Below are 13,091 nucleotides of genomic sequence, written 5' to 3'. Positions count from 1 at the left end.
TATATTTAGAAAACTTATGTTGTTACATTGATTGTCATTTTAGTGCATTAATATTGAATGGTGCTAATTGGTATATTCTTTAGGAATGTGTTTTTGAGGACTCACCATTTGTATTTTGCATAGCTCGAACGACTGTCTTTACCTCAAACAAATTGATTAATAATCTTAATTAATAGTCATTAATTTGAAGCGATTGTGTTAAAAAATGTGTTGTTTAATTGTAAACGTGACCTCGCTATAACTAATCTCTCCGTTTTAAAATGTTTTAGGCATTGGCCATGGGAATGATGACTGAATATTATCATTACATCTTTACTACCTTGGTAAGTTGTGTATTAACCATAAATCTGTGTAAAATATAAAAAAAAATGCCTTGGAAAATTCACAGTTTAATTTCAGATATCTTTTTTAATTATGAGAGTGTGTACTGATCAATGCATTGCTGTTTTGCAAACTAACTATAACGCTGCTGTTTAATGTACCCTGTTTTTTCAAAAGGTCAAATGTTCCTTTCACTGAAAGAATAAACAGGTATTTAATATCCATCATACAGGTTAACATAGGCATAGAAAATGGACCATGGCTTCTTACACTGTACATGTCATTTACACACATTCACAAAGAGACACAGACACAATACATCAACACGCGGCCACAAGCTCTTTTTGCCACACACATAAAACAGCATATGTGATCATAGTATCCCACTCACTCATACACACAGTTACAAACATCCACACTTTCACAAAATCTCTCACCTGCCCACACCTACACATGCTCAAACCACCTCCCTCCCATTTAGAAACACACTAGTGGCCTGATTTAGTATTTGGTGAATAGGATTATCGCTCAAAACGTGATGGATTCCCTGTATGCCATATTACCATTGGCATAGACTATAATGCACATGTAATACGGCGGACGGGACATCCACCATGTTTGTGATGGAGTATCCTGCCTGCAAACTCTAAATAAAGCACATACATATGCACAAACACTCAAGTGTATGCACACACATTCTCTCTTTCACACACATATAAAGTCGCTGAAAAACATACTCATGCATACATGATCACAAACATAAATCCTCATGTAGTAAAGCTCTCTCATGCAAATCTACTTGAACACTCTGCGTCTGATTCACAAAGTGCACTTGAGTAAGTTTACAGTTTTTAGTAAGATTCATACTTTTCTGTATTCACAAACTGCAGTTATACTAAATATTTCTATATAGTTTTTTAATTTATATTTATTTATATTTTTACTATTTTCAATCATTTATTTTTGCATTCTTTTCCTTGGGATTTTATGTTAACTGCCTACTTCCATTATGTTCTATGAGAGGGTGTTGCAGTACCAGTGCTTGCCCATATGTAGTGCTAGGCTAACTACAAAAGTGTAAGTCACTACAAAAGTGTAAGTTACTAAACAAGTTCAGTAAATTTACTCAAAAGTGTAACTTACCTTTGTGAATTGTGTCATTAGTCTCCCTATGTCCTCCTCACATACATGTCCTACATCTACATATGTGCACCCATTGTTTCTGAAATGCCGACAGTCAGATATATTGACAAACAAATATAGATCAACACATGGGTACAACTTCTTACACAAAATCACACCCATGTGTGAAGTTTCCCTGTCTGTCCCTTTCTCTCTCTCTCATGCTCTCTCTCTCTGTCTCTCTCTTTTCTCCCTCTCGCTCATACACACACACATACACTGACTCAGGCTCACTTATAGACATCAAAACATAGTTATAAAATTGTCCCTTCCCCCACACACAAAAAATATTTCCAAATGTGTGACTACAGAGGCATACGCATAGTCACAAGTACACACACACATGCATATGGTGGGCTGTGGCTTAATGTCTCTGTATCAAGATCGAGCCCGCCGACCTAAACAATTCCCACATCCACTACATTGCCCATCACTACATCATCAAAGTAAGTATATATATCATCGTTCTTAGACTTACCTGAACTTGTAATGCTCATGTCGATGTAGTGGATGAAATATTTTTGTCATGCAATAATACTGTGAGGGCTACTGTGGTTAAAGCATATTTTCAGTGATTGAAAAAACTACAAGTAATCCCTAAAGCCATACTATTTTGAAGATCAGTATTTAGGTTAGTTAAATGAGAGAATGCAATACTAGCACAAAAGCTTCACCTGCACCTTGCTCCTCTTACGTGCACCCATAGTTGTGTAATATGTTGCCATTCCCCCAGCTGCGGGACTCGAAAGTCTAAATACACAATGCAACACATAGGCATGCCAAGAAAACAGAGTAAAATTAGTCAATTTAGATTTGGCAACCCCAAACTTAGTCCTCGAATTTTAAAATGACTGGCAAGGGCTGCGCTGAAGGTTAGACGTGATTTAGTTATAAAGGGCCCAAATGATAATTCTGTGTGAAAGCAATGATTCATGACCAGCGTCCAAAACCGTAACGTGATTGCTTTTATCACTGGTTTCAAAAGCCGAAACATCACACACAGGAACAAGACCATCTATCAGGGTGACAATAACAGCCTCCATGCAGCAGGCTGAGAGGAAAAGTTACTCCAGCATAAAACCCCCTTCTTCCTTCATCCATGGGGTCTTTGTGGCCGCGTGGACATTATTTAAATCAGCGTATTCACGCGCGCAGACAGGGTCCTATGTGAAGAGGGCTGTGGCGCTCAGAAATTGAAGAAATGGTTGTAGGGGCAGATGGGGTATCTTATAAGACGGTACCAGGCAGGGCGGCCTTTACACGAACAAATCTTCGTTTTGTTACACTCCCCATCTCTACGGAGATCCCGCACAGCTGGCCTTCCCTGGGAGATCATATCTGTACATCTTGAATTATTACAGTTTATGAAAATAGGCGCACCTATAAACAGCCTTCCGAAATTGCTTCTATATTAGCGAGGAGACGCTAATTAAAAACATCTTCCTTTGATATCAATTCATTTCTTTTGTGTTTTTTCGTGTATCGCCTAATGAGGCCCTGGGGCCCTCTGTTTCCTTTTTAAACGTTTCCTCAAAAAGGCGGGAATCCTTCAGAATACACACACGTCGTCGTGTTTCCAGAAGCTTCCAGCGCTTCCCAGGAGGTTAAGGCAAGAAGCAATCCTCCGTTGACACCCTCAGAGAGCACGGCGGCGATTTGCAAGCTACGGGCTTGTTTTCTGCGGCTGTGGTTTATTAATTACCTCGTACCTGATGTGCCGAAAGACCCTTCAAATGCATTTTTAGATCACAGCCATTACAGCAGTTCTGAGACGCGTATTCTCGAATGATTGATTCGGGGGCCTATTGGTACAGCTCATTAGTGCACTGAGCCTTTGTATGTATTTACCATATTTTTGTGTAAACGCGAATGTGATTCGGCTAAGTTAATAATGCGCGGATTTATTTAGTGCGTCCTCACAGCATCAGAAGTTTAAAGAGAAAGATTTTTTTTGTTCTACACAGCAGGAAACCAGTTTGTGGTGTTTCCATGTTCTTTCCTCCTTCAATTTAAGGACTAACTTTGCCAGCCAGCAATAGAATGTGATGCGAAACCTGGGCATTGGGAAACCTTCCCTGGATGCCACCGTGTCACCAGCATTATGACAGATTACCTCAAGATCTCTAATTGGAATCTGGAATGCTAACTACCTCCGAGATTAGGTCTGTGCCCAACTACCATCGTTGAGTCATTTATCATGGCTCTTCCGGGGAACGTGGTCATTATTATGCTAGCGCCCGACTGGATGCCGGGAATGGGCTCAGGGAAATATCCCTCCAAGATACAATCATTTCACAGAAATATGAAATTGGCCTTGGGAATGAGAAAATGATAAGGAACGAGAAGGACCGTGTAGGACATATGCTGTGACTCCACTCTTTATCAAGACTAATATTAGAGCGCTCTCTCGCTAAGAAGCCGCATGTGCCATCCTCAATAGATATACTACTGTTTGTACATAAAACAGAGGAAGACGCGTCTGTGAAGAAGGTTCGATCCCATCAGAGCTCTTTAGGGGAATCAATGATGTATAATAATGATGAGGGAAGGAGAGTTGCCAGCGATGCATCGTTTATCAGCATGGAGGGTACTTGTGTTACACCAATCTCCACTCTGACATGCTTCTGATAGCAAAGAAAGTCTTTTTTCTAAATTGATTAACAATTAGAAGGAAGCTATATGGAGCAAGTGTATTGATCCCTTCATTAACTTTAGTGTTTAGGGAGAAATGGGTAGGATTCAAATATTACACATTGAATTTACTCTGCTTTGAAAAACAGGAAAGCATCATCCCTTTCATATTAAATAATTTAATCTAAGCGATGGGAAAAACACTTTATTTGTTGAGCCAGCATAGAGATCGTAAACTCTATAATAAATCACTAGAGACTGACACACTGCTCTAAATTGTGCGTGTGGTCGGTGGTGTTACGTGGCATGTTGCACAACTCCTAAGGAAGGGTGCATGTCTGACATCAAGCACATGCAAATTAGGATGTCAGTGGATAATTAAAAAATAAATTATTGGACAATCTATTCTCAGTGTCATTTTATACTCTTTTTATTAGAGTAAGCCAAATGAAATAATACAATCTCATCTTCAATGGTGCATATGCACAAATTCTCAACTTTGATCCTCGACCAAAAGTTGCATTTCAATCCAGGAGAGGCCAGGAAGTTAGTAGCATCATTCCAATGGAGAAGAGAGTTGGACAGAGCCATAATAATGTTCTGGCTAAACCATTTAATTATATGGCATATATTGTCCAGATGACTTTGATAAGTTAGATGCTTGCTGATGTTTGGCCCTAAAAGTGGAAAGTCAAAATTAGTGGCCACCTTTTCAGCCACAGTAGAGCAAGATCTTAAAACGACTTACCCTTGAACGTGTGATCTTGCCCTAACTTCCATTTCCTCAACGTGCCTTGCAAGACTGATGTCTTCTGAAACGCTGTGACTACTCATTTTTTCATCCTGTGTATGTTGCCAGGGAGACAACCTTCCTCATCCATATTATATTCTTAAATATGCTCCTTCAAGAATCTACCTCTTCTCTCTTTCTGCTTCCACGCCTCTAGTTTTCTTTTACTATCACAGCTCAGAAGCAGCTATTGCGATATTATGAAGAAATTATTGTTCCCTGTCCTCGCTGCAGATTGTAATTCAAGTCATAAAGGGCTAGGAAGATAGGAGCAGAATCCAGGAGCGGGGTTAAGATGGAGGGGGTACCCCTAATCCACCGACTCACGGTTGGACTATTCATCAACAGGTGTAAGCGCAAGAGAAAGCATATGGCCTTAGCACACGTCTTGAACTGGATCGAACTGTACATGCTATTAAAGCGTTCACTGTCATATGACTTATAAATTCTTATGTGACCCCATGCGTAAATAGCTACCGCTCTACTGCACCAAGCAAATTGTACCCCGGCTCCACATTTCTCTGCCTTGTGCACTGTTTAGAATGATGTTCCCTACTGGTGCATATGAAAGAAGTGCAGGATAACGTATCGTACAAAAAGTATGGTATTTGAGCACCTGAATGCTCTTAGAGATGATTAGTGCGCTATACAAATCCTCATTACGTATGCAAATCAAGATGGTAAGATTGTGCTAGCTTTTGAGTGCCAGAGCCACAGCTTCTTTCCATTTCATTCCATTCTACATGTGGCCCATGTTTTATTATGGCATAAAAATATTTCTATTAGTATTGCTTATAAGTGAAACTAGTTCTTTACCTTCACAAAAGCATTATTTAACAAGATTATTTAATCAGATTTTAGATTTAACTCCCTTCTCTGACCTCTAAAATGCAGCAAGGACAGGGAACATTTGACAGAGGCGTGTCACCTGCATCAAAGCGAATAGAACAGACATATGCTTTGGTGAATTCGAAAGACAGCTTTGTTCAGAAAGATTAATCCCCAGCACACATGCCATCAATTCCCAAGCAGCATTGTTCCATTGAAATGGTTTACATTTTTTAAAATTCAGCATTCTGCTCCGGAGTTACACACCTAGGGGCAGATTTACAAGAAATTGACGCATCTGTGAAGATGCGTCACTTTCCCTGCGCCACTTTGAGAAACCCTTGTGCCACTATGGATGCGTCGTATTTACAATACGGCGCACCATGGCGCAAGGATTGACAGATGCGTCAGAAATTCTGACGCAACTGTTGATGCAAAAGTCACGCATTGCTGGAGTCGTGTCGCAAGCATGACACAACTCCAGCAATGCAGGGGGATGCCTATCCTCATTGTGCTGCGTCACTCCTTACGCCTGCTTCAAGCAGGCGTAAGAATTTGACGCAGTGGCGTCCTAAAAGTAGCGCAGTGAAATCTTGTAGATTTCACTGCGTCACTTCTATAAGGCTTTTTTGCGTAGGAACGCCCACCCTGCATACATTATACCTGACGCATGTATAATGTGATGCAGGGCTTTACAACGTGACGCATCTCCCTAGATGCATCACATTGTAAATGAGCCTCATTTTTACGCTGCTGCTGCGATACAAAAAGTGACGCAACGGTGGCGCAAAAATGACCCAAGGGGCTTGTAAATCTGTCCCCTAGTCCCTTGCAATCAAAGCCTCCGCGGAATGAAGAGGAAAACAAATAAAAAATACAAAGTAGTATAAAAGGCATTCATCTTATATGAAACACAGCACTCCTTCAGTGAACTCCTCACATTCCCGGTAGCAGCAATGTCCTATTAAACGCTTTGCATTGTACAGTAGAAAGGGAAGAGAGACCGAGGCGTCGAAGACAGAATGTGGTAAACATCTAAATATCAATAAAACCCTCCCATGATGTCTACCGGAAATTACTGCATATCAAGCCATTCTTTTCAAGAAAAATAAAACACAAGCTGTTTGATTTGTTTACAATACCACTTAATTGCTGAATCTTTATTGGTTAAATATAACAGTAACTCTGGCTGGTTCTTAAATTGTGTGTTTCTTAATATACAGTTGGGATCCTGGCAATCCTGGCTCTATATTGCACTGGGCCCTGCCAAATAAATGTGAGAGCATTTTAGAGCCTTAGGATAGAATGCTGCGTTATTGAACACTTTGGTCTCATTAGCCCCTACCTAACTCGAAGGGATTTATCACAATGCTGTTCCATACCTGTTTGCCCATAGCTTCTTGTTCTAAAGCTTATTGTATCTGACAATATTTGCCAAAGGCTCATATTGCCCGATGGTGCAATACATTATAAAAAAAAATATTTTATCTCATTTCTCCAGCTTTCATGATACGGACTGTAGAAAACAGATTTAAAACTGTATTTGTTCCTTCCCTAATAAGAAACAGCGTATGCTGTGTTTGCCGCTTAAACAAATCTATATTTTTCACTTTTCAAAATAATTTACGCACCCTATTCCTTACTGCGTTAAACGGAGCAGCAAAACAATTGAAGCATCTTTAAGCATCACGTTTTGAAGTAATGCGAAATATTTAATATAGGATATTGACCAAGTTTGCTGAAAAGATGTGCACACCATCTCCCCGAGGCAGAAAAAAAAGCAAGATGGACCTGCTCCTTTTTTGCACCACTTGAAAATGTACACAACATGTGTATGGGACTTCCAACTACAATGCCCTCCAAGATGGGCATTTTAACAGGGTGAATGTTTGCTTATTAATTGGATGTATTTGGATGGATATAGGTCTCTCTGTTGTTTCCAAATCCTTCAAAGATAATATTTAAAAGAAGGTTGCCCCTCAGTGGTCTACAAAATGAGGATTTCAAGATAACCACTGCTATGCTATATGAAACTCTGTAAAATAAAAATAACTATATCCCAACTGAGTATCTTCACGACCCGAGATGGATCTGGGCCCTGTGGACAAACACTGGGATGACAGACTCTGAGAATGTTCAAATAGCCTTTTCTACCAGTTTCCATGTTGAGCAACGATGATGGTTTAGGGTAGGAGAACGTACGCTGATGCACTATATAAATATTTGTATATATTTCTATTTCAGGATCTCTTTCTTCTTGACATGGAACCCTATCGTTACAGTGGTGTAAACATGACTGGGTTCAGAATCCTAAACACTGAAAATAGCCAGGCAGTCTCCATCATGGAAAAGTGGTCCATGGAACGATTGCAGGCACCACCTAAGCATGACTCTGGACTGCGGGATGGATATATGACGGTAAGGACATACTTCTTGAATGCATACAGTAGCAATGTGGGAGTGATAAAAAGTGTCTCCCAAACCAAGCCACAACCCTACAAAACACTTACACAAATAATTATACCGTAGATAGTTTACTGATGTGTTATTTACCATTTTGAACTGCAAAACAGTATTTCAATGACCTTAAGAATATTCACTGATGTGTCTTACTGAGATGTTGGGACAGGGCTAGTTGATTTCCAATCTACAAGGTAATCATAGAATGACAGTCAGTGAAGCTATCTTGCAGTGTATTTCAGGACAGTAGAACATATTTAGAACCACCATCCCAAATTACCATTATTTATAATAAAGATTTATATGGGGAAATATACATGCAAAAATGTAATTGGGTGGTTTGAAACCTATTTTAAACTTTTTGGTCAAATGTGTGAAATATGAACGTGTTGCTCCAAAAATATCCTTCATATGATATGCGTTTTGTGGTATGAGCACTATACTGAACTGCTGTCTTCGCCAACATCTTTCTTTGATCAGACTAGATAAAACAGCAATATTATTTATGGATAGGAATTCAAGGTCGATCACGAAGACTATAACTGTTGATTTCAATTGAAGATTTTCTTTTTGCTGAATCTTGATTCGGGAAAGGCATTGTTTTGTGAACATATTTCTAGAATATTTGTATTTAAAATTTGATTTTTTTTTACAAATAATGTAGACACAAATGAAACTAATGGTAGGCAAGTTATTACATTATTGTTTGTGAGTTGTGGTTTGCATGGCTGTTGTGTGAGTTATGGATTACGGAGCTCACTCTACCTTGCGAATTTCAGTGATTTTTCAATTTTAGTTTGAAAGCATAACTATACTTTAAGTCTTGTTTAAAGTAAATTCAGAGTTTTCTTTTATGTTATGGTATAATTATCAAAGCCAACAATAAATTCATTTTAACCTTGGTTTTTCAGGGATATATATACATCCCATCCCAAATTTTGCTAAGAGAGCCTCTTGGATAGAAGTTAAATAAGTAAGCCTCCCCCTTCCTTTGATGAGTTGCATGGACAAGCTGCTGGTGATCCAGCCTTGAGTGATGGGTTCCTGCAGACTAAGATTCAATCCTCAATAAATCCTGCTGTGCTGTTTGAGAGAGGTCAGACAGTACAGCAGGTGACCCCAAACAAGTGAATTTCATTCCCTGGTTTGATGAGAGGGCCAGTGGAATCATGATTAATGATTAACACTGATTAATGTGCTTGCTAGTATACTAGCCCTCTCTCATAGAGAAGGACATGTAATTATTTATGTTATCGGCAGCTCGGGCTCCTTAAAATATAAAAGTATCCCCAGTGTGATACTTTATCAGATATCTGGGGAGGGACTTTGGGGGTTATTTAGAGCCTCCTCCTTTGACACCAGCTCCCATCCAGGACATGAGTTAGAAAGGATGTCAGGAATGGCCCATTACAGAGTGGCTCGCGGCTCTCTGTTTTTTCCCCTAAAAGTACAGCACTGTTTTCAACATGATTACCTTCTTGGCTAGTGCCTGCCACGGCCTATGAGATCAATTCAGGCACCTCCCAGAGAGTTTGAACACCTCTGTACTAGACAAAGTCATTGTTTTAATGATCAATTTACAAATAAGAGCTTGAATGGAATTGTATGGTTTCCAATTTTTTAACATAACCTTTTACTTTAGAATTATGGATGGTTCCTATGATGAAGCATTGAGGGATGATATATAAAAACGCATTCTATAAGTATTTTGCACCAGAATATATGCAAGCTGTCCATTTGGGGAATGATCTGCCATGCTGCAGTATAAGAAAATTATGGAAAAATGCCTTAAAGGTCACAAAGAGCTGTCATTGTCTTTGTAGTTAAATTGGGCAAGTTACGATTACCACAGATTAAAAAATAGACTGCTTTACTCTATAATCCTTATATTTATTAAAACAAACTCAATACAGAAGACAGTCCCTGCAGCAGAATTTGAAAAAATGCTATTATACTTTAATTGTACTACAATTCTGTACAGTTTCAAATGAAAAATGACATAGGTAACAGCACTAAGGCTGTTTTTCAAGTGTTATTCGAACACTTTCAATCTGTTAATATTTTCAATAAAGTGTTATTAGTATTAAAAATATCCAATAGGCAGTGCCACCTTTGGGTCTGGACCTTCTAAAGAAGTCTGTTTAGTTTATCTAGACAGTAGACAAATATTCAGGTGTCCAAATGTTCTCCTCAAAGTGCAGAGAGGGTTGTGGTATATGTGTGATGAAGACTTCAAATGTTTATTTAACCACACATTCATTTGGAAAAATAATCCATGAAAGATGTTGCAAAGCCACGCTGTTGACCCACATGTAATAACCCATCTATGTATCAGAGACCAGGGTGATAAGTCACTTGTCATGAATGCTGAATGAGCGAGTTAGTGAGGTTTCATGTCCCATTTAAAGCCCTGCAATGACAGAACACATCAGACCAACTCACCAAGTAGCACCACCTTCAATAGCGCATTAGCAGTTGCTAGTTGCAAAACAAAATAGGTTCTTGAACAGTATGTAATATCAGCTTATCCATGAAAGGATGGAAGACTAAGGGGCTCATTAGAAAGGCGGGGGCCCGCCACCGCCACCGTCAGCCGGTCAGTGGCGGGCCCTCCACCATCATACTGCCGTTTTCCCCCGCCATCATCGTTGGTTAAGCATGGCGGTCGTAAAGACCACCCGCCACGGTTCCGACAGGCGGTCCTTTTTCGACCACCTGCCAGAACAAAAACATTGGCTAACATTGCGGCGGTGCCTTGCAGGCACTGCCGTAGGGATTATGATATCCCTTTCCTCCGTTCGTTTTGCAGCGGACAACCCGCCGCAAAACGAATGGCGGAAATGAACTTGGGGGTCGTATTGGGCCCCCTCAATCCCAGGTACAGGGACATGTACCCTGGGATGGCACCATAGAGCCCCCCTACTTATCCAGGCCCCATGTGGCAGGCACCGCAGGGTGCCTGTCACGCAGTGCAGGGATGTGTCTGCACCCTCTATTTTGCTTTGTGGTGGGGGCTGCTGATTGCTTCCCCGCCACAATGCAAAATATTGGTGATGCGACCACCGTGGTGGCGGTTGCAGCGTGATTAGGATTGTAGGGAGGCCGCCTCATAGGAGGCTGGTCCCAAATCCTTATCGATTGCGGATGGACTAAAGTCCATCCGCCATCGTAATGAGGCCCTAAGTTAGCCATTTACATTTTAAACATGTGATCTTCAAGTCTCAGGAGGTTTCTATGTGAGCTCTTTTCAAACTGAGGATTCTCACTAGCAAACCCACTTTTTGTGCTGTTTACTCTTTTTCCAGAACAAAAAATAAACAAATGGGCATTATATATCAGACTTCTGTGGTATATTCATTAAACATTTTTGTGACAGGGGAGTGATAGAATTAATGTTTCGCAAAAATTACAAAGGAATTATTTTGCTGGATTGCACTGCAATTTTATTACAGATGTTTACCAATACTAGAGGAGTTACAAAAGGTTGATCAGCAACCACCAGATGGTTTAGGTTACATAGTGCACAGACTCTATGAAAGTTTTTCTTAAAAGCAGTTTCTTTATTCACAATCTTCTTGTTCTTTTTGTAGAAACATTTTCTTCATTGGATCTCAATGTAGCCAACCTGTTTCATCCCTTAACAGGGACTTCTTCAGGGCTGTTAAGTATATTGGCACTTATGTTAGCTAAAGGTATTGATAGACTTCCAACTTCACAGCGAGATGCCCAGCGATTATTGAGATATTTGGTAACTGTTACAAGATGCCAGATCTATTGTTTAGCATGTGACTAGTGCAGATAGTATATGGGACCTTGTCTTCATATATGTCAATCTCATAATGCTATTATCTGCATAATACGTCCAAGCCACATGGCAGCATCGGAACCCATGAGTGTAGTATCTCACAAGTGGCATAATGAGGCAGAAACCAAATTCAAATTATTAAAATTTGGTTTCTGACTCATTGTTTGCTGCAGGATACAGGTCCAATAAATGTAAATGTGAATGATCTCCGATATGTTAGCTATTGTTAATATCAAAATGAAAATCTAAATGTAATGTGACTTGAACAGTTAAAAACTGGGTTGAAATTATGCTATTTGGTTTTGATTATTTTAGATATGGAATATTGCTGGCTCGGGTAACTTAATGAAGTCATCTTTGTAACTGGTGGGCCTAACTAGTTACATTTGTTAACAACCCTGTTTAAAAAAGATGCTGTCCCAAGTTTCCAATCCATACACTCCAAACACCCCACCACAACCTAGGTCCTTTAAAGAGAAGTGCTCATGTAAATGTTCTTGCATCACTACCCTGAACAGCATGATGGGATAGTACCAGCAAGTGCACTGGAATGCCTGTGTCATGACATGGTCTGATCAGATCAGTGTTGGTGGAATTAAAGGAGAAAGTTGCCCTCAACTATATTAAAATTTGCTTTGATATGGGTTCTTTGAGAAACCAGGTATATTGAAGTACACAATATAGTACAGTGTAGCAACAGGGCAGTATGGATATTTTATTTATGTTAATATTACCTACCATTGTCATTCCAGTTACTTTTTTAAAAGCCAGCGCTTAGCCCACTGGTGCTTGAGGTCCAATTTGATAGGTGGAGAAGGAGAGAAATTCCCTCCCAGTTGTGCTATGATTAATCAATGCATGCATACTACCGAAGAATGAAAGAGGTGCTTCTATGGCTGATTTCTTGCTCTTAAGGACCTGATTTATAAAACTCACGTAAACTGTGGGGCTGCTTGAAAAAAGCCTGCTACAACATCTTTGTTTCTACTGGGGATCGTGTCTCTGGAGTGCCTAATAGCCAAGCGGAATGAGGTCAGGAACTAGAATAGGACATCAGGTAAATGGTGTATCGTA

At 39.8% G+C, this 13,091-nt stretch overlaps 1 protein-coding gene across 1 annotated transcript in view; it reads left to right on the top strand.

The window, feature by feature from the left end:
- The window catches only part of GRIK2 (glutamate ionotropic receptor kainate type subunit 2), a 1,523,718-nt gene that overhangs the window by 450,279 nt on the left and 1,060,348 nt on the right, over positions 1-13,091 (top strand). Inside the window, exons 5-6 of the mRNA XM_085611186.1 lie at positions 270-323; positions 7,997-8,170. Of these exons, the coding sequence (XP_085467312.1) occupies positions 270-323; positions 7,997-8,170 (228 nt within the window). The remainder of the gene's footprint in view (positions 1-269; positions 324-7,996; positions 8,171-13,091) is intronic.

Source organism: Triturus cristatus, chromosome 6 (assembly GCF_964204655.1).
Source record: "Triturus cristatus chromosome 6, aTriCri1.1, whole genome shotgun sequence".
NCBI classification, from domain to species: domain Eukaryota; kingdom Metazoa; phylum Chordata; class Amphibia; order Caudata; family Salamandridae; genus Triturus; species Triturus cristatus.
This window is presented reverse-complemented; position numbering and strand designations above follow the sequence as displayed.